The following is a 25,411-nucleotide window of genomic DNA, read 5'->3' on the forward strand; positions in this document are numbered from 1 at the left end:
GCTGCCGACAGTTGATTGGCTTCAACGGCCGTTTGCGCACACCGCGCTCCGCCACATCCGGTTCCGCGGCGCCGCGCCTGCGCAGTGACTGCGATCTGCGTCCCGAGGGTGGCGTTGGTGGCGGCCATTAGAGTTTTCCGAGGAGCTCGGAGAGAAGCGGCAGCAGCGAGAGAGAAAGCGGGACCCGGAGCGGAGGCGGGCGGAGAGGAAGAGCCGGGCAGCCGCCCTCGCGGAGGGGACAGGTATGCAAAGAGAGTCGGGCCTTGGGGGAAACTGGAGTGGCCGATTCGGATTAACGGCTCCACATGCGCCAATCCGGATTAAGGGCCGCACCTCCCCGGAAGAAGCGCCCTAAGGGTTGTTTTAAATGTGCGTGCAAAATACGGCACGACTAATTTATGCGTGGAGCGTGTGTGTGTATATATATGTGTGTTTGTATATATGTACATTATGTATAAGTATGCGTGTGTGTATGTGTATATATATGTACACGTGTGTGTGTGTACACACACACACACACACACGTCACTTTTATGTACATACACACACACATATACGTATATGTATTCGTACGGCTGATGTAATTCTGTTTGTAAGGCACCCACATTCCAGCACAGAGTCTGCATGCAACTAAGCTTTACTTGGAGGAAACCCCCAGTGAGTCACGCCCTTTGGGTCTTTCAGGGGGTCTTCTCTGAGTAGGGCTGACCTTGGCGCAACTCACACACACACATACATTTCTAAATGTTGAAATGTGCCCTCATTTGTTTGCATGTACCATTTTTGTGGGCGTGTTTTGGATGTGCTTTGATATTTATAGTTAAATGAACTTGTGAGGGAGCTGTAGTCCTGCAGCCTCTGGAGGGCACCCAGATGGCTCCCGCTGATCAACCTCATCAGATGGACGGACCTGGGGTGTGATACTGCCTTGGCCTCTTAGCCTGAGGCTTTGCCAGGCCTCCTCATATGAAAAGTAAAACATGGGAAACACTGATTTTCTTGTAGTGTAAATCTTCCTGCAGAACATATTCCACAGCTTTGTGAGATATTCTGCTCCCTCATGAAGGATTTCTGGGATTTTTTAAATGCTTTTCTCTCTCTCCGCAGAGGTGGTGTGTTTGGCGGGGTGGAGGTTGGAGCGTGGGAAGTGCAGTGCAGTAGAATTCACACCCCTTGGAAGGAGGAGCACCCACTTCTCTCTCCCTGATTTGCTTTCTCTTCCCAGCCCTAACTCCTCAACATGGCAGGCGTGTTCCCTTTCCGGGGGCCCTGCCCCCCAATGCCTGCTCCCTTGACCCCACTGCCTGACTACATGTCTGAAGAAAAGCTGCAAGAAAAAGGTATGGCTGTGGCAGGATCTGTGTGCCTGTTTGAGAGGGAGGCCTGGCTTTCTTCTGCTTAGACCCTGGGGGGTTGCCCTCTTGGACGGAAAGGCATTCGTTGCAAATAGTTCTCCAGGGTTTCAGTAAGAGCACCTTCCCCAACTCTCCTTGGAGAGGGCAAGGATTGATTGATGCTGGGACTTTGCCTGCTCCCCTTCCAGCTCGCAAGTGGCAGCAGCTGCAGGCCAAGCGCTATGCTGAGAAGCGGAAGTTTGGTTTTGTGGATGCGCAGAAGGAGGACATGCCGCCAGAGCATGTGCGGAAGATCATCCGGGACCATGGGGACATGACCAACAGGAAGTTCCGGCATGACAAGCGGGTCTATTTGGGGTGAGAAGGGGGAGATGGTGACCTCGGGCAGTTTGGGGGTATGGGGTGTTTCTGGCGTTGCTTATGCTGGGGAACAGCCAGGCCTTTCAAGGGGTGGGAGGCTGAGTTGATTCTGGGAGCTTTGGGCAGAATCCTTTATGCTTTTTACTGGGAGGATCTCCAAGTTAAGAACTTCAAAGAAGCCCTGAACTGAATTGGACAGAAGGCCCAGCAACCTGTTTTCCCCCATGTGGAGGCACTGACCTTCTTTGGCTTCTCAAAAACTGGTCCTAAGAGGCAGACTGCCTCTGAATGTGGAGATTTAATTTAGCCATTAGGACTGGCAGCCATTGATAGCTTTATTTATTTCACCCTATTCAGTGGCTGCCTGTTCACTGCAAGTTATTTACAGCTCTGCCTTGAACTTTCAGTGACCTGATGTCAGCTGATTGACAGGTGGGCAGCATCATCCATCTGTCAGAAGTGGCCAGCAGAGGGTTGGCCACTCCTGGATCTGGCCCTCTTAACTTGATCCAATTGCCCCTCCCCAAAGACTTATATTTTGCTTATTTAGCAAGCAAAGCTTAAGGCATTGAAACCGTCAAGCTTGCCAGATGCAGTACATGCGATTGACATCCATTCACTGTTACCCATTCATGAAACAAACCCACAGAAAATTAAAAGTACTGCAAATTTTTTTCTGGAAAATGTACCTGCAGAGCTTTGTGGTTGTGTGTTGGCTGCTAACAGCAAGTCAGCTAACCCTGATGATAATAAAGCTTCTGACTACCAGTTGCTGGAAATGGCAGGAAGGGAGATTTGCTTTTGTGCTCACTTCCTGCTTAATAATAATAATAATAATAATAATAATAATAATAATAATAATATATTATTTGTACCCCACCCATCTGGCTAGGTTTCCTCAGCCACTCTGGGCTGCTTGTGGTCTTCTTCCCTTTGGGGCGTCTGGTTGATCACTGTGAGGACAGGGTGCTGGACTAGACAGGCCCCCTTTGGTTTGATCCAGCATGGCAGGCCTTTTCTGATTTTTGTATGACATTTGTAAGGATTGGGCCAACCTTTAGAGCCTGTTTTAGCTTTGCTTTTCCTCCCTCCCAGTGCCCTCAAATATATGCCCCATGCAGTCCTGAAGCTTCTGGAGAACATGCCGATGCCCTGGGAGCAGATTCGTGACGTCCCTGTCCTGTACCACATCACGGGGGCCATCTCCTTTGTCAACGAGATCCCGTGGGTGATCGAACCCGTCTACATTGCCCAGTGGGGGTAAGTGAGGTCTCCCATCCGGCTCCGGGGGCTTGGTCTTGCCATGTGCATCTCAGCCCCTGACCCTCTCGATCTGCTCCAGGTCCATGTGGATCATGATGAGGCGGGAGAAGAGGGACCGGCGGCATTTCAAGCGCATGCGCTTCCCGCCCTTTGATGATGAGGAGCCGCCCCTTGACTATGCTGACAACATCCTGGACGTGGAGCCCCTGGAGGCCATCCAGCTGGAGCTGGATCCCGAGGAGGACGCCCCAGTCCTGGACTGGTTCTACGACCACCAGCCTCTGAAGGACAACCGCAAGTGGGTACCATCTTGCCTGGGCTCATGGCTAAAGCAGAAAATCCTCTATGTCAGGCTCTGTACAGAAGGCAGGGACGGAGAGAGTGGGACCAGGTAGAGAGGGAGTCAACCAGAAGGGGGTCTTTATGGGCATCAAATTCTGCTACCCCAAACAAGGCATGGCGACTGGCAGTGATTAAGAAACCTGCAGAATAGGCAGAAGACAAATTAGGGGGCTTAAAGGCAAGTTGCTAATTTCGGTATCAGTTTCCATTTATGGAATTTGTATCATGGCAGCAAGGAGCCTCTCTCCCGATTCTCGTCATCCTTTGTGGTCGTCCATTATTCGTAAACACTTTGAGCCCTCAGCATGAGTTTTCCAAATAACCTGGATCCTAAAAATCTACCTAAAGACTGAATGTGTCAATACGTACTATCTCCTTCTGGTAACCCTCCACTCTCCTCCCTACCCTGGATTCTGGATCCTAATCTCCTTTTAAAAAAAATTGTTCAACCAATTTATCGATACAAATATCAACCGCAAAAGACACATACAACAAAAACCATAATAATAGTAATAACACAATTTGACAATTCAGATTTGGATACACTGATATACCTGTCACTACACCTTTTTAAACAATATTTTCCCACCTCTCTCTCCTCCTTCTACTTCCCACCATTATCCGCCTTATCACTTAAATATTCGTTCCAGATTCTTCATATTTATCCATTCTTATTTTGCGTCAACATGCAATTCGTTAATATGTAGTTAATCTGGCCATATTATCAATCCATGTGCTCAATGGAATCTTTTTGCAGCTCTTCCAATTCATCAAAACATTTTTTAAAATCCCTTCTTTGATTTTTCTGCAGAAACGTACCAGGATTGTGTTTGTTGAATTATGCTTTTTGTTCCATCGTGTTTGTTAAAAATGAAATTACTGGGGGAAAAGGTGCTGCTGGAGAGCTTTGGAAAGTGTCAGTCAGGGTGGCTGAGAGGTGATGCACTTGCTTTTTTGGCTTGGGAAAACAGCCTGCACTCTCAACAGCCCCTTTCTCCAAGGCCGTTCCTTTGTGTCTCCAGCTGGAGAAGGGAGAGCTCTGAAGGTGCACATGGGTTGGCTTTCAGCTGGGCCCAGTAGGTACCTTCAGAGCCCTCCTTTGGGAAGCTGTGGAACTCAGGACTAGATCTGTGCCTTCCCCAGATGTAGGCTCCCCATCAGTTCCAGCTGGGGCCCCTGAGAATATCCTGCTTTTGGTGACTGAAGCGTTCCTTGTCTCTATTTGCTAAGCACTGCCAGTTTGACCTGCAAAAATACCATGCCAGTTTCTATGTGCAAGGCCTGGTTTCTGCTGTGGGGATAGGAAGGAGAATGGGTTTGAAAGTTGGCTTTCTGCTCTGGGCCTGCAGATACGTCAATGGTTCCACTTACCAGCGCTGGCAGTTCACCCTCCCCATGATGTCCACCCTTTACCGCCTGGCCAACCAGCTCCTCACGGACCTTGTGGACGACAACTACTTCTACCTGTTTGACCTGAAGGCCTTTTTCACCTCCAAGGCCCTCAACATGGCCATCCCAGGGGGGCCCAAGTTTGAGCCCCTGGTCCGAGACATTAACCTGCAGTAAGTGGGAGCCTTTTTCTCTGGGGGTGGGAGGGAGATTTGGTGTTTTAGGACCCAGGCTGCTTTTGGAGGAAGCCGATCTGGGGTTCACTGCCCTTGGACCATTTCAGGTGTATTTTGACAGGACCCAGAGGTGGGGTGCTAAGAACCACTGGGGGACAGTCGCTTGACCTGTGTGGCAGTGAAAGCAGGCTTTGAGGGGGGCAGCTGTAGCAGGCTGCTGTTTCCAGGGAGATCTCTCCAAGGCCAGCTTGAGGCAGGGAAGGAGGGAGCTGCCAGGTTTGTTCCCTTGCCCCATAGAGCCCTGGGGCTGACCACCCGTTTCCCTTCTGGTCCAAACAGGGATGAGGACTGGAACGAGTTCAACGACATCAACAAGATCATCATCCGGCAGCCCATCCGGACAGAGTATAAAATCGCCTTCCCCTACCTGTACAACAACCTTCCCCACCACGTCCACCTCACCTGGTGAGATTTTGAGGGTGGGTGGGGCTGGGCCAGTTGCGGGGTGGGGACGGGAGGGAAGGAGGAAGTGGTGGAGGGCATAGCTCTGCCTGACGTCACCTGTTCCACGCAGGTATCACACCCCGAACGTCGTCTTCATCAAGACGGAGGATCCGGATCTGCCAGCTTTCTACTTCGACCCCCTCATCAACCCCATTTCTCACAGGCACTCTGTTAAGGTAGGCTCATGGATCTAGTGAGGAGGGGGACATTTATTCATTAGTGGGGGGGGTGAGTCCACCCTGCCTTTCTGCCTTGAAAGTGGGTAGAGCAAAGAATGGAAATTTCCTACACACCTGTCCACCCATCTACCCTCCGTCCAGCAAGGAAGAGGCATCAGAAGGGCAGAAGGGCCTGAGCTTCCCCACCGCACTTACAAAGGGAGGCAGGCAGGGAGGCTCACTTGCTGGCAGTTTCTGGAGGGTTTTTGTGTGCTCCGGTTTCTCCTTCCAGAGCCAGGAGCCTCTCCCTGATGACGATGAGGAGTTTGAGCTCCCGGAGTTTGTGGAGCCCTTCCTGAAGGAGACACCCCTCTACACCGACAACACAGCCAATGGCATCGCCCTCCTCTGGGCCCCTCGGCCCTTCAACCTGCGCTCTGGCAGGACCCGCAGGGCCCTCGACATCCCCCTTGTCAAGAACTGGTAAGGGGGCTCTTAAAAACACATTTCCCAATGGCATTTCTAGGTGGAACTGGGAGAGACTCCTGCCTGAAATCCAGCGGAGCTGCTACCAGTCAGTGTAGACAGTACTGAGCTAGGTGGACCAAGGGTCTGACTCAATATAATGCAGCTTCCTGTGTTTCTTTTAGTCCTGCCCAGAGTGAACATGACTAACTTGGGTCCCTTATATTCAACATCCTTTTGAGCAGAACTTGGTGAGATACAACTGAGGGTGTTTTTTCAGTTGTAAATGCTTGAAGTGCTAACTTAGTGGTTGTAAACTTCCTGGCGCTCTCGCTGGAGAAGTATAACATGTTACTGCACTTTATTTTACTTTGTAAGATTTATACACTGCTTGACTTAAAAAACCACACTCAAAGTGATTTACAGAAAAGGTAAACAATGAAATAATCATTAAGAAAAATTAACAGCAATAGACATTCGAAAAGTTAGGATAACATCCTTCTAAATATCTGGGTAGATTTCTTTAAATAGAAATGTTTTTAGAAGGTGCCGGCCTGATATCAATAGGCAGGGAGTTCCAAAACTTTTTGCCTTTGACTCCCAGGTACCGAGAGCATTGCCCCGCTGGGCAGCCCGTCAAAGTCCGTGTCTCTTACCAGAAGCTGCTCAAGTACTACGTCCTGAATGCTCTCAAGCACCGACCCCCTAAGGCCCAGAAGAAGAGGTGAGCGGCCCTCCCTGGAGCTCAGTGACAGAGGATCTGCTTTGCAGGCCTAGGGGTCCTTGTTGAAGCCCCACTGGCGTCCTGGGGAGGAGGGAAGGGTGTCGGGCAGGAGGTGATGGGAACTGGGCCTAGTGGACCAGGCAGCTTCCTGCACCTTGATGTGACACACAGCCTGCCTTCCCCTCTCTCCCCTCCAGATATCTCTTCCGCTCCTTCAAGGCCACCAAGTTCTTCCAGTCGACCAAGCTGGACTGGGTGGAGGTGGGGCTGCAGGTCTGCCGCCAGGGCTACAACATGCTCAACCTCTTGATCCACCGCAAGAACCTCAATTATCTCCACCTTGACTACAACTTCAACCTGAAGCCTGTCAAGACCCTCACCACCAAGGTGCCGGCTCTGTTCCCCAACAGGGGCTGACAACCTTCTCCAGTCAGTGAGGGGCCACAACACAGCCCCTTCCCAAGTCCCATTCTTCTGTGAAAGGGATTGTGGGTAGCTGCTGCCAGTCAGAGTCGTGGGAAGATGGAGCTGGCCTTCCCTGTCAGACAGCTCCTGCTCCTAGCCTGATTTGGGGAGGGGGGCTTGGCAGCTGCTGCTGGAGCCTTGGGCAGCTTCTTTGGTGCAGTTGCTGTTGGGGGGTTCTGCACAGCACACCTCTCCCTCCTCTTTGTCTGCAGGAGAGGAAGAAGTCCCGCTTTGGCAATGCTTTCCACCTTTGCCGGGAGGTGCTGCGCCTGACCAAGCTGGTGGTGGACAGCCACGTCCAGTACAGGCTGGGCAACGTGGACGCCTTCCAGGTAGGTCATTGCCAGCCCAGCCCCTTTTCTGCTGCCAAGAAGGAATGTAGCAGAACAACTCAAGGAGAGCCTTCAAGATCAGTTCAAAGGGGCCCTGTAATAGTCCAGCTTCCTGTCTTTGTAGGAGCCCGCCCCTTAATCCACAATCAGGATCCTAGCACCAGAGTCCCCTCCCCTTCTGCGTTTTCCAGCATTCGGAAGCATTGCTGCCTCTGACCGGGGGGGGGGGGCAGAGCATGGCCATGCTGGCTAGGAGCCATTGATTGCCATTATCCCCCATGAATTTTTCCGGTCGTCTTTGACAGCCTATCTAGGTTAGCAGCCATCACAGCTGGGTTCAGGGTTGCCCTCATGGGCCCTCCCCTTCGGCGTACAGTGGTGCCTCGCAAGACGAAAAGAATCCGTTCCGCGATTCTCTTTGTCTAGCGGTTTTTTCGTCTTGCAAAGCAAGCCCATTGACGGCTTAGCGGATTAGCGCTATTAGCGGCTTTTAGCGGCTTAGCGGATCAGCTGATAAGTGGCTTAGTGGCTTAGAAAGGGGGGGGGGAGGGGAAAAAACCCGCAGGAACTCCCAAGACATTTTCGTCTTGCGAAGCAAGCCCATAGGGAAATTCGTTTTGCGAAGCGCCTCCAAAACGGAAAACCCTTTCGTCTAGTGGGTTTTCCGTCTTGCGAGGCGTTTGTCTTGCGGGGCACCACTGTATTAGAGGATGCTCAACTAGATATGCCCCCCAGTGTGACTCTTCAGTTCTGAAGAGAGATGCATGTCACTTGCAGAGAGGCTGTGCAAGTGCCCCCCCCCCCCATTGTAACATTGGCCTCCTCTCTCTCTAATCCCCAACTGCCCCCCTCTGCCCGCAGCTTTCAGACGGCCTCCAGTACATCTTTGCCCACGTGGGGCAGCTGACGGGGATGTACAGGTACAAGTACAAGCTGATGAGGCAGATCCGGATGTGCAAAGACCTGAAGCACCTCATCTATTACCGCTTCAACACGGTGAGTCCAGCGGGGAGCCCGGATGGCGGGTTGCAGCTGAGCTGGGAGTGGAAGGTGGAAGTGGGGGGAGGAATGCTGATCTGCTGGGTTCCCCCACCCCAGTTTTTTAATATGCTTTTCCTGCCCCCTTCTCCTAGGGGCCGGTGGGGAAGGGTCCTGGCTGCGGCTTCTGGGCGCCCGGCTGGCGCGTCTGGCTCTTCTTCATGCGAGGCATCACTCCCCTGCTGGAGCGCTGGCTGGGCAACCTCCTGGCCAGGCAGTTCGAAGGTGAGCAGATGGGGAGGGAAGGGGGGGGGTTATGTTGCTGTCGATTTTGTGCCGCCTTTCAGCCAAGGAGGCTCCCAAGATTAAGAAGATGCCAAATAATGCAACTACAAATGACAGAAATTGAAAGCATACCAACAATATTGAAATCCAAACACACCTGTGTTTGTGCTAGAAAAAGAGCATTCCCTGCAAAAATGTTAAGAGACATTGAGTAGCATCTCTGCCTTACAAGGTTCTTGGTTTGTCTGGGGTTTCCTGAGCCATCTGGGTGGGAGTCTTTGGGGGCCGTTTCCAGAGTTCCCCACCCCTCCTTGCTGTATAGCTGTTTCTCTGGCCTCGTCTTTCCTTCCCTGACCAACCTTTCCTTCCTCCCTTCTTAGGGCGTCACTCCAAGGGGGTGGCCAAGACTGTCACCAAGCAGCGTGTGGAGTCCCACTTTGACCTGGAGCTGCGCGCAGCCGTCATGCACGACATCCTGGACATGATGCCCGAGGGGATCAAGCAGAACAAGGCCAGGACCATCTTGCAGCACCTGAGCGAAGCCTGGCGGTGCTGGAAAGCCAACATCCCCTGGAAGGCAAGTCCCTTGTGACCCATGGCTGCCCCCCAACCAAATACCAATATATGACATTGGGAGCTGCATAATGGAGTCTGACCCTTGGTCTGCCTGGCCCACTGTTGTCCACACTGACTGGCAGAGGCTCCCCAGGGTTTCAGGCAGGCCTCTCCTCCAGTTAGAGAATGAAAGAGTTGGAAGGGATCCCACACCCTGCAAGGCAGAAATCTCAGCTAGCGAATCCCTCAGCAGGTGGCTCTCTTTACCTCTCTTTAAAAACTTAAGAAAGGAGAGTCCTCCACCTTTCCAGGGAGTGTGTGCCATTCTCAGAACTTGAATCCATTGGTTTGGGTCCTGCGCTCCAGAGCAGCAGAGAATAAGCTTGCTCCACCTTCCCTGCGACGGCCCTTGAGATATTGGGCTCTCAGTCGCCCCTTCTCCAGGCTAAACATCCCCAACTCCCCAGGTTGTATCAGGACTTGCTGCGGATTGAACCCAGGACCAATGATCCTGCCCTCCTTCCACCTGATGCCAACTCCTCCAGGCAGCCTTCCCGCTGTCCTTCCTGTCTTAGAAATCTGTATTTTCTTGAACTTCACAGAATAATAAAAAGCATAGACAAAACCAGAACTTGGAGAACATGTATCTTTGACCTTATGCAGCATAGTAAAGGTTCTGTCCCACCCAGTGACCTCTCCCTCCCTCCCTCCCCCCGCCAGGTGCCAGGGCTGCCCACCCCCATTGAGAACATGATCCTGCGCTACGTGAAGGCCAAGGCCGACTGGTGGACCAACACGGCACACTACAACCGCGAGCGCATCCGGCGCGGAGCCACCGTGGACAAGACAGTCTGCAAGAAGAACTTGGGCCGCCTGACGCGGCTGTACCTGAAGGCAGAGCAGGAGCGGCAGCACAACTACCTGAAGGTGGGGCCGGGTGGAGTGGAGCGGGGGGCTGTGGGGCGGCGCGGCGGAGAGACCCCTGCCTGACTGTGTGCCTGCTGTGCCTCCCCCACAGGATGGCCCCTACATCACGGCGGAGGAGGCCGTGGCCGTCTACACCACCACCGTCCACTGGCTGGAGAGCCGGCGCTTCTCGCCCATCCCCTTCCCCCCTCTCTCCTACAAGCACGACACCAAGCTGCTCATCCTGGCCCTGGAGAGGCTCAAGGAGGCCTACAGGTGAGCCGCCGGAAGGCGGGAGGGCACAGGCCACATTGCGGGGCCCAAACAGCGCTCTGGTCCAATGCTGGTGGTTACCAGCCACAACGGCTATGCATCACTGCTGAATAGCTGCTGGTGGAAGCTGCAGGAGGGGGGAGAGAGGGGCTCTTTTGGTCCTGCTTGGGGGCTTCCCTTTGGGGCACCTGGGTGGCTGCTGTCAGAATGGGATGTTGAGCCTGATCCAGCAGCCAGGCTCTTCTCAGGTTCTTATGGTGGCCTTGGGGAACCCTGTTTTCTGAGGAATTGCGGCCATTGAGGAATGCCTACCCTTCCATGAAATGTAACTTCCCTCCCATGCAGTGTGAAGTCTCGGCTGAACCAGTCCCAGCGGGAGGAGCTGGGCCTCATTGAGCAGGCTTACGACAACCCCCACGAGGCCTTGTCCCGTATCAAGCGACACTTGCTGACCCAGCGAGCCTTCAAGGAGGTGAGGCTGTTGGAGGGGGGAGCGCCTACGGGGCCTCAGCATCCCCAGAGTGACGTGTTCCCAGCTGTGGTGTCCTTGGGTGCCCTTCCCTCGCCCCCTGCTGGCTGACTCCTCTTCATCCTCTTTGGCCAGGTGGGCATTGAGTTCATGGACCTCTACAGCCACCTCGTCCCAGTCTATGATGTGGAGCCCCTGGAGAAGATCACAGATGCCTACCTGGACCAGTACCTGTGGTACGAGGCCGACAAGAGGCGCCTCTTCCCGCCCTGGATCAAGCCAGCAGACACGGAGCCCCCTCCGCTGCTCGTCTATAAGTGGTGCCAGGGTGAGCCCTGTGGGGAGAGGGGGCCTGGGCCGGGGGGCTTCTTGGTTGTCCTGTGTAGGAAGTTGCCTGGTACTAAATCAGGCTGTGGGTCCATCTAGCTCAGCTTTGTCTGCAGTGACTGGCAGAGGCTCTCCAGGGGTTCAAGTGGGGGGGGGGTTGCCTTTCCCAGTCATACCTGTAGATGCCATCGCAGGTGCTCTTGTCCGTGGGAAGCATCCATGGATCCAGCCCTCCGAGCAGCCTCTGTCTGCTTTGAGAGAGGGTTGGGTGTTTCCTGATTGGGAAGAGGGCTGAGGAAGGCCTTGGCTGTTGAACTGTCAGCCCCTGAGCCTATTCCTTGACTCCAGTTCCTCCAGGGGGGGGGGGTTGAGCAGGGCACAGCTGGCCTCAGGGGTTCCTTCCTCCCCTTCCTTCCTTAGCAGGATGGAACTGGATTCAGCTGGGCTCCTTCTCTTCCCACCCTCCCTTCCCTTCCAGGCATCAACAACCTGCAGGACGTGTGGGAGACCAGCGAGGGCGAGTGCAACGTCATGCTGGAGTCTCGCTTTGAGAAGATGTACGAAAAGATCGACCTGACGCTCCTCAACAGGCTCCTGCGCCTCATTGTTGACCACAACATCGCCGACTACATGACAGCCAAGAACAACGTGGTCATCAACTACAAGGTGGGGCCTGGGGGCGTCTTCCTCTGAGGGCCCAGGGCCCCCTTCACGCAGGTGGAGTCTGATCTTGGCTAGCTGGGGCTTGTGCCCCCGGCTGAGCCCTCTGGCTGACCTCTCTCTTTCCTCCCCCAGGACATGAACCACACCAACTCCTACGGCATCATCCGCGGCCTGCAGTTTGCCTCCTTCATCGTCCAGTACTACGGCCTGGTGATGGACCTGCTGGTGCTTGGCCTGCATCGCGCCAGTGAGATGGCCGGCCCCCCGCAGATGCCCAATGACTTCCTCAGCTTCCAGGACATTGCCACCGAGGTGGCCCACCCCATCCGCCTCTTCTGCAGATACATTGACCGCATCCACATCTTCTTCAGGTACTGGGGGCCGTGGAGGGAGCAGGAGAAGGGGGGGGGGTGCTCCTGCAGATAGGGGGCTCCAGGAGGAACGCTCATGAGATGAGGAGGGGCCCTCGTAGCTGAGTGGCACAGAGCCCCTGCTTGGCTTTCAGAAGACACTGGGTCCAGTTCCTAGTGGCGCCTCCAGGAAGGGCTGGGAAAACCTCCCTGCCTAAAACCCTGTAGAGATGCTACCAGCCAGTGTTGGCAACACTGATCTGGATGGACTGATGGGGTGGGGCAAGGCAGCTTCCTACGATCCCATTGCTGAACTGGAAAGACCCCCCTCCGCACACAGCCTGCCCATGTCCAGCTTTGCCCCGAAGGGTAATGTGTCCTGGTGGTGTGGAGTTCTGACCCTCCTGACTTTGCCCTCTGCTGCTTCCTCAGGTTCACCGCTGATGAGGCAAGGGACCTGATTCAGCGCTACCTGACGGAGCACCCGGACCCCAACAATGAGAACATCGTCGGCTACAACAACAAGAAGTGTTGGCCCCGAGATGCCCGGATGCGGCTGATGAAGCACGACGTCAACCTGTGAGTGGCTGGCTCCGGGGTCAAGTGGAGGGGCCGGTTGCCCTCCTGGCTCTGTGGCCAGAAAGTGGGTGGGTTGTGGGGCCTGCCTGGGCCAGGGGATTGACCCCTCTTCCCTCCTGCCAGGGGCCGGGCCGTCTTCTGGGACATCAAGAACCGCCTGCCGCGCTCGGTCACCACGGTGCAGTGGGAGAACAGCTTCGTCTCCGTCTACAGCAAGGACAACCCCAACCTGCTCTTCAACATGTGCGGGTTCGAGTGCCGCATCCTGCCCAAGTGCCGCACGAGCTATGAGGAGTTCACACACAAGGACGGCGTCTGGAATCTGCAGAACGAGGTGGGGGGAGAGGGCGGGCTGTGTTTGGGGACGGGGAGCAGTTCCCTTTGGGTTCAAAGAGGCCACGGCCAAGTCAGTCCATGGGAGGTGGTGCTTACTTTTGCATGCTGGTTGATGGAAATCACAGCAGGGGAAAGTTGCTGCCATTGTGCTTAGGTTCCCCTTTTGGGCTTCACTTTGAGGCATCTGGTTCACCACTGTGTGGAAGTTTGGGCAATGATGGGGGCCCCTTGGCCTAATCCACCTGCTGCAGGCCTCTTCTGGTTACTTTCAAAGAGAATTAGACAAGTTCACAGACAGGGCTGTGTTCTCCCTCCACTGTTGGAGACAGAAGTGAATCACCAGTGCAGGGAATGCTGCTTGTGGGCTTTCCTTTGAGGGTGCCTAGTTGGTCTGTGTGAGAACAGAATGCTGTGCTAGGTAGAATCAAAGAATTATAGAGTTGGAAAGGACCCCCTAATCTGACCCCTGTGATGCTGGCACGGCTAAAGAATCCCTGGCTGGTGGCCCCAAACTTCCAAAGAAGGAAAGTTCCACTGTCAGAAAGTTCTTCCTGAGGTTTAGTCCTTTGGCCTGATCCAGCACTGCAGGGCCCTCCTGAAGTCCTTGCTCTGGCTACTCTTTCAGGTGACCAAGGAACGGACGGCTCAGTGCTTCCTGCGGGTGGACGATGAATCCATGCAGAGGTTCCACAACCGGGTCAGGCAGATCCTGATGGCCTCCGGCTCCACCACCTTCACCAAGGTCAGGAGAGGGGCATGTCTTTGGGCCTGGGGTGTGTTTGTGTGGTCTCACTGCAGAGTCTCTGAGGCCTGGCTCTCCGCTCTCTGCTTTTCAGATCGTGAACAAGTGGAACACGGCCCTGATTGGGCTGATGACCTACTTCCGGGAGGCCGTGGTGAACACCCAGGAGCTGCTGGACCTGCTGGTGAAGTGCGAGAACAAGATCCAGACTCGGATCAAGATTGGCCTGAACTCCAAGATGCCCAGCCGCTTTCCGCCGGTCGTCTTCTACACCCCCAAGGAGCTGGGGGGCTTGGGGATGCTGTCCATGGGGCACGTCCTCATCCCCCAGTCTGACCTCAGGTGAGTTGGGAGGCCGGGTGGGGTGGGAGCGGAAAGACCTTCCGGGAGGGACTTCTCTCCACCCACACCTTCTGCCCTCTTCCCTGCAGGTGGTCCAAGCAGACGGACGTGGGCATCACCCACTTCCGCTCGGGAATGAGCCATGAGGAGGACCAGCTGATCCCCAACTTGTACCGCTACATCCAGCCATGGGAGAGCGAGTTCATTGACTCCCAGCGGGTGTGGGCCGAGTATGCCCTCAAGAGGCAGGAGGCCATCGCTCAGAACAGGTGCGCTTGAGAGGCAGGAGAGTGCCTCTGTCTCCCTCCCTCCCTCCCTGGTGGGGCAGGAGAAGAAGAGTGAGGAGCCAACTGCAGCCTTGTCTCTCCCCCTCTCCCTCCCAGGCGCCTGACTCTGGAGGATTTGGAGGACTCGTGGGACAGGGGCATCCCTCGCATCAACACCCTCTTCCAGAAGGACCGCCACACCCTGGCCTACGACAAGGGCTGGAGGGTCAGGACGGATTTCAAGCAGTACCAGGTAGGAGGGTCCCTGGCTTCCATAAACCTGTCCCCAGCGCCCTCTCACCCTGCCCTGTAAAAAGCATCGTTCAGAAGAGCGGTCTGCACAACCCAACCAAGGACCGTGGTAACACATCAAAATTCAGTAACAATTAATTGTACATTTGTTCAAAATGAAATTGAAATTACTAAGCTTAATTAATTCAACAAAACTGATAAATGTCATCTGGTGAGCCCAGCTTTTCAGAGTCTGGCAATTATTTTCACCTCCAGTAGGGAACTCCCCTGCCCCACTGGGCTGGGTGGGGACTGGGGGCCCATGACCAACCCTTCCCTCTTTCTCCTAGAAGGGCTGGTGGCTTGGCAAGCGACAAAACCTTCCCTCCCTAAACTGCCCAGGGGTGCTGAGCCCTCTTCTCTTGTTCCTCTCCACCTGATGCTTCTCCTTCTCTAACGTTCTCCCCCTTCCCCTTCCAGGTCCTGAAGCAGAACCCTTTCTGGTGGACCCACCAGCGCCACGACGGGAAGCTCTGGAACCTGAACAACTACCGTACGGACATGATCCAGGCGCTGGGCGGGGTGGAGGGCATCCTGGAGCACACCCTCTTCAAGGGCACCTACTTCCCAACCTGGGAGGGTCTCTTTTGGTAAGGAGGATCGGGAGTGTGGAAGAGAGAGGTCAAGAAGACCCTTGCGCGACTCCAGGCCTGAGCTCAGGCCTCACCATGCCTGCGTTTTGCTTCTAGGGAAAAGGCTTCCGGGTTTGAGGAGTCCATGAAGTGGAAGAAGCTGACCAACGCCCAGCGCTCAGGTCTCAACCAGATCCCCAACAGAAGGTTCACCCTCTGGTGGTCTCCCACCATCAACAGGGCCAACGTGAGTCTCCTACTGGCTTGGGGGGGGGGCTACTCCTGAGTCATCTCTTGAGGGGCAGCTGGTGAGGACATCAACTCCGTCTCTCCTCCGCACCTCCCAGCTTTCCACTTCTGAGGTTTTGTGGCGCTTCCCCCCTTTTTCTGAGCATCTGCCCTTCTCCTTGCAGGTATACGTGGGCTTCCAGGTGCAGCTGGACCTGACAGGCATCTTCATGCACGGCAAGATCCCCACGCTGAAGATCTCCCTCATCCAGATCTTCCGGGCCCATCTGTGGCAGAAGATCCATGAGAGCATCGTCATGGACTTGTGCCAGGTGAGGAGGCGGCCAAGTGGGGCAGAAGGAGCAGCAGCCCTATGCTTGGTCTCTGGCCTTGGTCAGTCTAGCTCAGGCTGCCCCCTCTGACTGGCAGCAGCGTCTCTCCGGGGTGGCAGGCTAGTGGGTTTTCTCCCCCACCACTGCCCTCCTTGGAGATGCTGTCGGGGTGAGTATTATGGAGTAGCCATAATACTCAGAGACTCTCCGGGGTGGCAGGCTACTGGGTTTTCTCCCCCACCACTGCCCTCCTTGGAGATGCTGTCGGGGTGAAGCTGGGACATTCTGAGCCTCAAGCGGAGGGAAAATCACCTCCTCTGCTCCAGCCAGTTCCAAGTTGCTCTTAAGGGGGTTCTCTGGCTCCTGTTCTGCCCCCCAAAAGGAAAATGGGAAGGCACCAAATTGGGGGGGGGGCAGAGGCTGTAAGAGGGTTTGTTTAGCGAACCTTCCGGCACCGTGAATGAGTCTGTAGGCTTTGCAGAAACCTCTTAAACCTCTGGGTGAGACAGGACTCAGGGGGATCCCTCTGTTGCTGCTGCCTTCTTGGGGGAGTGGTGGTGACTTCTGGGCCCACAGGGCTGTTCTGAGTGGTCCACTTCTCCCCAGGTGTTTGACCAAGAGCTGGACGCCCTGGAGATTGAGACGGTGCAGAAGGAGACGATCCACCCCAGGAAGTCCTACAAGATGAACTCCTCCTGCGCAGACATCCTCCTCTTTGCTTCCTACAAGTGGAACGTCTCCCGCCCCTCCCTGTTGGCAGACTCCAAGTGAGTCCGTCTGCTTCTTCCCACTGAGGGCCAGAGGGGACGGAGGAGGGGGAGGGGGACCCCCCTTGGGGTGGTGGCAAGGCTCCTGGGCTTGCCGAGTGCCATGCCAACGGATGCCTGCTTCCTGCGCAGGGACGTGATGGACAGCACCACCACCCAGAAGTACTGGATCGACATCCAATTGCGCTGGGGCGACTACGACTCCCACGACATTGAGCGTTACGCCCGGGCAAAGTTCCTGGACTACACCACGGACAACATGAGCATCTACCCATCTCCCACCGGCGTCCTCATCGCCATCGACCTGGCCTACAACCTGCACAGGTGAGGGGGTGGGAGGGTGTTTTCCAGGGGATGCAAAGTAGGTTGGGGTCCCAGCAGGGTTTGGGGGCTCGCCTCTTAATAGGGACCTAAGAAGAGCCTGCCTGCTGGATCAGACTGGTCCCGTCTAATCTCCTTTGGGAGAAAGGGAGAAACACAGGGTAGCCCAGGTGGGTTGGCAGGGAGTTGCCCTGTAAAGTAGACATGCAGAATGCCTGGCTTAAAAGCAATTATGCTAAAGGCGAGGGGGCTGGGAAATCCTGTCAAAAGAAAACGCATCACCTCGTACATAAACACCATGAAACCCCACACAGCCTTCTTACAAGAAGTTCACAACTCACCCAAATGAATCAAACTCCTGAGCAAACCCTGCTTCAGTCAACAGTGGACAGAACTCAGATCAGGAAAAACTCATGGAGTAGCCATAATACTCAGAGACTTGAATTTTTAATTATTATTTTATTTATACCCCACCCATCTGGCTGGGTTTCCCCAGACACTCTAGGTGGCTTACAGCATATATAAAACATAGTAAAATATCAAACACTAAAAGCCACAACAGTGCTAAAAGACAAAGGAGGCGGATTCATTTTCGCTAAAGATTACAAAACTAAACTGACATTCAGCTTCATATATGCCCCTTTGAGAGAAAGGGCAGGGTAGAAGTTTAGATAAAGCAAAAATAAACAGCCCAGCACCTTGATGCCCTAGGGAGAAGCTCGCAAACAAGGTCTGAGCATCTCCGCAGTCTGCACCTTGTGCTCCCGCGACCGGGATTCAGAAGCAGACCTCTCGCAGCAGCAGAGGGAGTCTGCTGCCTCCAGCAATCAGTGGTAGCCTTGTCCCCTTCCGTGAATTTGAGCAATCCTTTAGAAGAAGAGCCTGGCTGCTGGATCAGGCCCAGAGGGGCCCATCTCCTCCATCTTTGCACAATAGCCAGCCAGATGCTATCATTGGAAGCCCATGAGCAGGACCAGGGGCAACAGCACGCTCCCTTCTTGCGATTCCCTTCAGCTGCTGTTACTCAGAGGTCGAGCATAGCTATAGTTGCCTGCACCCCACCCGTAAGCTTCTCCTGTGACTACCAAAAAGTAGATAAGCAAGCCAACCATACCAGACCCCGAGCTTTCTTTGGTCCGCAGAATGGGTCCCCATATAGGTGACTGCGACCACCCTGGAGGAACGGGAATGTCTGTGCAGCCAGCTGTGTGGAAGGGAGGGGAGGGGCTGGCCCTGACCTGTGACCCTGACCTTCCCCCTGCTTGGCTTCCCCAGCGCCTACGGGAACTGGTTCCCCGGGAGCAAGCCCCTGATCCAGCAGGCCATGGCTAAGATCATGAAGGCGAACCCGGCTCTGTACGTCCTGCGAGAGCGGATCCGGAAGGGGCTGCAGCTCTACTCCTCCGAGCCCACCGAGCCCTACCTGTCCTCCCAGAACTACGGGGAGCTCTTCTCTAACCAGATCATCTGGTTTGTCGACGACACCAACGTCTACAGGGTCACCATCCACAAAGTGAGAGCCACCACCGACCCTGCGGGGTGGGGAGGAGGCAGCCTATCCGCGGCCTGAGAGATCTCCCAGTGCTGCTGTAACCTGCTTTGAACCGGGGTGGGGGCGAGGGCAACGGAGGGTCTAGACACTCAAGGGCTTGTTCTTTCCCCTTCCAGACCTTTGAAGGGAACCTGACGACCAAGCCCATCAATGGGGCCATCTTCATCTTCAACCCCCGGACGGGGCAGCTCTTCCTGAAGATCATCCACACCTCCGTGTGGGCGGGGCAGAAACGGTTGGGCCAGGTGAGGAGTTGGGGCCTGGGCCAGCTCCGCGGCCACCTGTGCATGCGCCTGTGGCTTGGCTGCTTTGGCGCCAGAGTTTTAAAAGGAGCCATTGAGCCAATGGCAGGGCTGGTTCTTTACTCAGCGCCTTCTCTTCCTTTTCTCCCTCCCCATCCCTTTTCCAGCTGGCCAAGTGGAAGACGGCTGAGGAAGTGGCAGCCCTGATCCGCTCCCTGCCCGTTGAGGAGCAGCCGAAGCAGATCATCGTCACTCGGAAGGGCATGTTGGACCCTCTGGAGGTGGGTTGGGGTCTTTGTCTTGGGACGTGGGTGACTCCCTTGGCACCTGCTCTCCTCCAGGTGGCGCTGGAGTCCTCTGGCCCCACCCTGCTCTCCTGACCCGCCTCTCTTCTCTCTCCCTCCTCCCAGGTGCACTTGCTGGATTTCCCCAACATCGTCATCAAAGGCTCGGAGCTCCAGTTGCCCTTCCAGGCCTGCCTGAAAGTGGAGAAGTTTGGGGACCTCATCCTGAAGGCTACAGAGCCCCAGATGGTGCTCTTCAACCTCTACGACGACTGGCTGAAGACCATTTCCTCCTACACGGTGAGGCTTGGGTGGGAAAGCCCCTCCAGCAGAAACTGGCACCTGCCAGGGGCTTGGAGTATGGTGGCACCCCCTCTGGCCAAGCTCTGGAGGCTTCCCAGAGAAGGAATCCCTCCCCAGCAAGATCCAGCCGGAGATGCCCACCCTTTGAGACGCACTGGCATCCCTGTTCACCTGTCTCCCTCTCTCTCACCTGCAGGCCTTCTCCCGCCTGATCCTCATCCTCCGGGCTCTGCACGTGAACAACGACCGGGCCAAGGTCATCCTGAAGCCAGACAAGACCACCATCACGGAGCCTCACCACATCTGGCCCACCCTGACAGACGAGGAGTGGATCAAAGTGGAGGTGCAGCTGAAGGACTTGATCTTGGCCGACTATGGGAAGAAGAACAAGTAAGAGGCTCCCTGGCCTTTTCAGCCAGAGGGACGCATTCCTTCTTTGGGGCGGGGACAAGCACATGCCTCTCGTGGAGGGGCAGGGGCATACGAGGAATGGCTGCAGAAGATGTGCGCAGGGTCCATGTCAGTTCTTGTGGAGAGATGCAGTCCTTGAGGTGTTGCCCTCTTTGGACCTCCCTGAGCTGACCCCCTTCTCCCCCATCTTCGCACCAGCCGCAGTTTTTAAGAAGCAGAGGGAGGGAGGTTTGTCCTGCTGCCTTAGCAGGTGCCATGGTAGGAGAGTGTCTCCAGGCCTCTGGCTGCCCGATCTCACCTTTCCTGGCTCCTCTCTTGCCAGCGTGAATGTGGCCTCCCTGACGCAGTCTGAGATCCGGGACATCATCCTGGGCATGGAGATCTCTGCCCCTTCGCAGCAGCGCCAGCAGATCGCCGAGATCGAGAAGCAGACCAAGGAGCAGTCGCAGCTGACGGCCACCCAGACACGGACCGTGAACAAGCACGGCGATGAGATCATCACCTCCACCACCAGCAACTACGAGACCCAGACCTTCTCCTCCAAGACAGAGTGGCGCGTCAGGTGGGCAGCCAAGGGGCTGGCAGTGGCAGCAGCAGCAGCTGTGGCCTTGGGTGAGGCGGGGGCGTGTCTGGGTCCTCCAGTAACCCCCTTCCTCTTCCTCCTCATCTCCCCCCAAACAGGGCCATCTCCGCTGCCAACCTCCACCTGCGGACAAACCACATCTACGTCTCGTCGGATGACATCAAGGAGACAGGCTACACTTACATCCTTCCCAAGAATGTCCTGAAAAAGTTCATCTGCATATCGGACCTGCGTGCTCAGGTGCCCTGGCTGGTGGTGGTGAAGGCGGGGGTGGTGGCAGTTGAGGGAGTAATGGACTTGGGCCCTGGGGGGGTCTTTGCTCTCTCTCTGTGCCCCATGGCTCTTTTCCTCTCCTCCCAACTAACCGGCTGACTGCGTTGTTGCCCACGTTCTGTTCCCCTCCTGATCTCACTGATACCCACTGCCAGTATTATACCTCAGCAAAAATGTTTTAAATGCTAGGAATTTTCTCTTTGGGGATAGGGAGGAGTCCAGAATAACACAGTGTCAGCCAGCAAAATTGTGTGTGACAAAGACAAATAGTTAATTAGAGAGGGAGGGAGGCTTTATAACTAGGCCAGAAGTTGGTCATAAAATTGACACAACTTTCAGTTGTCTCTTTTCCTCATGAAAACTAACACTCCAGAACATCACAACTGTTCTTCCTGTTGTGTTTTGTGTACAATGTCAGTGCAACGTAGACGGCACGGCTCTGATTTTTGTCATATACTGTGAAGCTTTGCTGCCCCCTGAATTCCAGCTCAGCCTTCTCTACCCCTTGGGTCTTCTTGCTGTCATTGTGTGGATCATCTGCAGGCCTCCGGATGATGCCGGACTCCAACTCCCAGCAGCCAGCAGGGCCAGGGACCAGGGGTGATGATGATGATGATGGGAGTTGTAGGTCAGCAACCACTGGAGGGCCAGTCATTCCCCCGCCTGTATCACTGGATCTGATTTTTTCCTGCGTGTGCCTTGAACCCTCGTTCCCTTCCTGTCCACTGACCTATTTCATCCAACTTGGTTTTCTGGGGCTTCCTGGGCCTTTTGCCTCCTGGGGGCTGCTTTGCCAAAGCCTCTCACTGAGGCTGGTGTGCCTTTTCTTTTTTCCTCCTCCCAGATTGCTGGATACCTGTATGGGGTGAGCCCTCCAGACAACCCCCAGGTGAAGGAGATCCGGTGCATCGTGATGGTGCCTCAGTGGGGCACTCACCAGACCGTCCACCTTCCTGGCCAGCTGCCCCAACACGAGTATCTCAAGGTGCGTCTGGCCTGGGCACCCCAAACACGGCAGGGGAGGCGGCTCTGGGTGTCTTGGTGATGGGCCTTTATCTTGTGCCTCTGGGGGAGGAAGTCATGAGTGATTAATGCAGCAGCAACACAGTTCTATCATTGAATTTTTGAATCATTCCAAGGTGATTTAGGAACATCCCATGAAAACAGTTCCAAAAAACCCCAGGTGGGAACATCTGTTTATTTTTAATCCTGAAACCAGAGACCTTTTTGCCCAGCTAGGAAAGCTGCTTGAAATAATAAGGTCTGTGGTCTTTTATAGAAAACACAGACCTTGGGTGTTAGTCGCATCCCAGCAGGGATTTGCTGCTCCTTTTTGCCACCATCTTTGTGCTGCTTCTGGTCACCCACCAGTGGGCTGGAGGGGGCAGAGGAACAACTGAGCCCCATGGCAGGGCACAGCGGCTTGGGCCTGCCTGCGTTCCTTGCGGAGATGTCTGGCTCGCTCTGTCCGTTAGCCAATGGCGCCCCACCCCACCCCCTTTGGGAAGCCTCCCCCTGCCGCCAGCCCTGGAAGGAGTCAGCGATGACTTTCTCTCAATTTTTCAGGAGATGGAGCCCCTGGGGTGGATCCACACGCAGCCAAATGAGTCGCCCCAGCTCTCCCCACAGGACGTCACAACCCATGCCAAAGTCATGGCCGAGAACCCCTCTTGGGATGGCGAAAAGACCATCATCATCACCTGCAGGTGAGTCCCAGAGGCAGGAGAGGCTGTGGGCCCTGCTTGGAGGCTGGAGCAATCACTATCGCACCTGGGCAGTGTGCTTGGGCGCTGTGTGTCTTGGATCCCCTTGGAGGGCACGGGTGGGAACTGAGCTCTGCTGAGGAGGAGGGCGGAACAAAACTTGCCCTGTTCCTTGTCTTCACCCCGGGTTTCTCCCCTGCCCAGCTTCACCCCCGGCTCCTGCACCTTGACGGCCTATAAGCTGACCCCCAGCGGCTACGAGTGGGGCAGGCAGAACACCGACAAAGGGAACAACCCCAAGGGCTACCTGCCCTCTCACTACGAGAGGGTGCAGATGCTGCTCTCCGACCGCTTCTTGGGCTTCTTCATGGTGCCAGCGCAAGGCTCTTGGAACTACAACTTCATGGGTGAGTTGAGGCGGAGGGGTTTCTGCTGCGATGGCCCATCCCATAATGAGCCTCTTCCTCTTCTCTCCAGGCTGATGGGCCTGTGACCTAGAAGCAGCTCTACCTGGTTAGCCTTCTCTCCGGTCAAGACCCGCCTCCTTCCCTCCCCAGGATCTCCCCCCCCCCGACTGATCCAGTCCCCTTAAGCTCTGAGCTTTTGTGTCGCCCGCAGCTTGTTCTGGTGTCAGAGATGAGGCTGCTGAGAAAACCAGCCAGCTGTGCCCACCACCCCACCTGCGCCTTCGCTTCCTGCCAAGCAGGATGTAGCCGTTCTGCTCGGAAAGGAAACGGAGGGGAGGAGGGCAGCCTTACTTCTGACCTTCCTGCTGAGCAGCAGAATCAGCCTAGGCCAGGATTGGGGGCAGGGGCAAGAGATTGGTGGCACTTGATATGTTGTTGGACTCCCCGCTCTCGCCAGCCCTGGCTGCTGGGAGTCCATAAAGCATCTGGAGGCGCCACAGAACTCCCCATCACATGTTGGCCTAGCCTCAGCCCGCCTTGATGTTTTCTCACCATCCATTCCTGGCACCAAAGCAGGAACTATTGAAGCTAAATGTCAGAAGATTCAGGGCAGAAGGAAGGACTTCTTCATGCAGCGCAGACTGTGGAACTCACCCCCCAGGAGGCAGGGATAGCCACCCACTTGGATGGCTTTAAAAGAGGATTAGAGGGAATCAAGGAAGTGGGGGGGTAGGGGCTTTCGATGGCTACGAAGCCACAGTGTCTGTGCTCTGCCTCCAGACACCAGTTGCTAGAAACCCCAGGAGGGGAGAGTTGCTCTTGTTTTCGAATCCTGTTTGCTGGCTTCCAACAGGGGCATCTGGGTGGCCCCTGCGAGAAGAGGAGGCCTGACCAGATGGGACTGATGGCGGTGTTTGTGTCCCCCCCCCCCTTGCAGGTGTCCGTCACGATCCCAACATGAAGTACGAGCTGCAGTTGGCAAACCCCAAAGAGTTCTACCATGAGGTCCACCGCCCCTCTCACTTCCTGAACTTTGCCCTCCTGCAGGAAGGGGAGGTGTACTCTGCTGACCGAGAGGACCTCTACTCCTAGGCCCAGGGTGGCCGAGGGAACCAGACGCTCGCTGGCCAAGACTGAGAACTGTTGACATTCAACAGTGCCTGCCATGTTTTACCTTCCCCCCTTTCTCACCTGCCCAGTTAATGTTCAGCATCTCCCTCCCCCGCCCCTTTTAAGGTTTCTGAGTCAAGTCACTTTACAACACTTGTGTAAAGTGTGTGTATTGGTTGGTATGTGTGTGTATAGTGCCTGCTTCGGAGTGTAGTTCTACAGTTGTTTAATAAAAATTTTGTATAAATGGGAGCTTTGTGTGGTCTCTCTCAGCAGGTGGGGAACAGCAGAGGATGTTGTTAATTACATTTGCATTCTGCCCTATACACATAGACCTCAGAACAGTTCACAACATACAAATTACAATATAAAAACACAAATACATAATAAAAACAAAGACCGCTCAATAGCCTCCCTGCTTCCACAAGGCGGTTGGCAGAAATGTAAGTCACATCCCATTGCCAGAAAAGTTTTCAAGGAGGTTAATTTTTGCCCTCCAAGGAGGTTAAATTTTGCCCTCCAAGCCGGGGAAGCCCTAATTTCTGTGATGGTGTTACATGCAGGAGGCCCCAAAGTCAGTCTCCCAGTGGTATCTCCCAATAGTGCTTTGAGAGACTGTCCCTCTGGCCCACCTGAAACCCTCAAGAGCCACTGCCAGCCTGTGTTGGCAGTACTGAGCTAAGTCGCTCAATGACTGGTTCCTTATAAGGCAGCTTCCTAGGCTCAGATACGGAGTGGCCCAGGCTCAGCATTGGGGCTCTGGTAGGCAGAAGGTTCAATCCCCAACAGCAACTCCACTTAAAAGCCTCCTGCTGATACGAAAGACTCCTCTAAGGAGCTGCTGCCAGTCGGAGCATGTTGAACAGGGTTAGATGGTCGAAGAGTGCTGCTGCCACACAGAAACTTCTTGTAGGTCCTCTGCTCAGGGCTGCCAATAAGCCACCTGCTGCCCGGACCCTCCCCTGGGCAATGAAACTGGCCGCAAGCCAAGACTTGAAGGCAGCCGCTGCCACAAGTTTCTGGAAGCTGCAATCAGGAATAATGTGTCTGTTTCGCTGAGTCCTGCTTGCCAGCTTCCCTTTGGGGAGTCTGGCAGCTGTGGGAAACAGGGAGGTGGGCCTCAACCAGGCTTTTTGCCTTCTGAAACACTGGCCTCCTACCCTTAACTGCCACCGGTTGGGCTAGGACAAGCTTGCCAGGAAATCCCCAGCAGTGCAGTGCAATGGTTAGAGTGTCAGGCAGGGCCTGGGCGAAGGGCATTGGAAACCCCTGCTGAGCCGTCAAGTTCACGGGGTAACCTTGAGCAGGTCGCCGCTTCTCAGGCTCCCTCGCTTGTCGTGAGGATAAAGGGGATCCCCCTTCAGCTCCTCGGAGGGAAAGTTTGCGGACTGACGCAAGAACAATCAACTAGGGAAGCAGCCTGTGGCA

The 25,411-nt window shown here is 55.1% G+C and overlaps 1 protein-coding gene across 1 annotated transcript; it reads left to right on the plus strand.

The window, feature by feature from the left end:
- Positions 1 to 77: 77 nt before the first annotated feature.
- PRPF8 (pre-mRNA processing factor 8) lies at positions 78 to 24,235 on the plus strand. The gene is made up of 43 exons (XM_079956078.1): positions 78 to 242; positions 1,226 to 1,340; positions 1,544 to 1,712; positions 2,811 to 2,975; positions 3,058 to 3,276; positions 4,670 to 4,882; positions 5,225 to 5,350; positions 5,460 to 5,565; positions 5,840 to 6,030; positions 6,617 to 6,736; positions 6,934 to 7,123; positions 7,414 to 7,533; positions 8,395 to 8,529; positions 8,667 to 8,796; positions 9,177 to 9,373; positions 10,072 to 10,278; positions 10,370 to 10,533; positions 10,876 to 11,002; positions 11,135 to 11,327; positions 11,805 to 11,992; positions 12,122 to 12,360; positions 12,772 to 12,918; positions 13,042 to 13,252; positions 13,880 to 13,996; positions 14,091 to 14,338; positions 14,428 to 14,607; positions 14,722 to 14,857; positions 15,316 to 15,485; positions 15,585 to 15,714; positions 15,881 to 16,027; positions 16,634 to 16,794; positions 16,927 to 17,118; positions 18,391 to 18,628; positions 18,784 to 18,912; positions 19,077 to 19,190; positions 19,320 to 19,493; positions 19,693 to 19,886; positions 20,230 to 20,469; positions 20,589 to 20,730; positions 21,608 to 21,748; positions 22,330 to 22,469; positions 22,671 to 22,873; positions 23,811 to 24,235. The coding sequence occupies exons 2-43, from the start codon at positions 1,241 to 1,243 to the stop codon at positions 23,963 to 23,965; spliced, it is 7,008 nt and encodes a 2,335-aa protein (XP_079812204.1). The 5' UTR covers positions 78 to 242; positions 1,226 to 1,240; the 3' UTR covers positions 23,966 to 24,235.
- The last annotated feature ends 1,176 nt before the right edge of the window (positions 24,236 to 25,411 follow it).

The sequence above is a fragment of the Podarcis cretensis genome (assembly GCF_951804945.1).
Source record: "Podarcis cretensis genome assembly, chromosome: 15".
In the NCBI taxonomy this organism is placed as follows: domain Eukaryota; kingdom Metazoa; phylum Chordata; class Lepidosauria; order Squamata; family Lacertidae; genus Podarcis; species Podarcis cretensis.

Bases quoted from the DNA above. Each gene is read 5' to 3' on its own strand.
- PRPF8 (XM_079956078.1), top strand. From the start codon at position 1,241: ATGGCAGGCGTGTTCCCTTTCCGGGGGCCCTGCCCCCCAATGCCTGCT. The intron at 7,124-7,413 runs GTGCCGGCTCTG...CTTTGTCTGCAG, and splicing joins TCAAGACCCTCACCACCAAG to GAGAGGAAGAAGTCCCGCTT. The intron at 11,993-12,121 runs GTGGGGCCTGGG...TTCCTCCCCCAG, and splicing joins ACGTGGTCATCAACTACAAG to GACATGAACCACACCAACTC.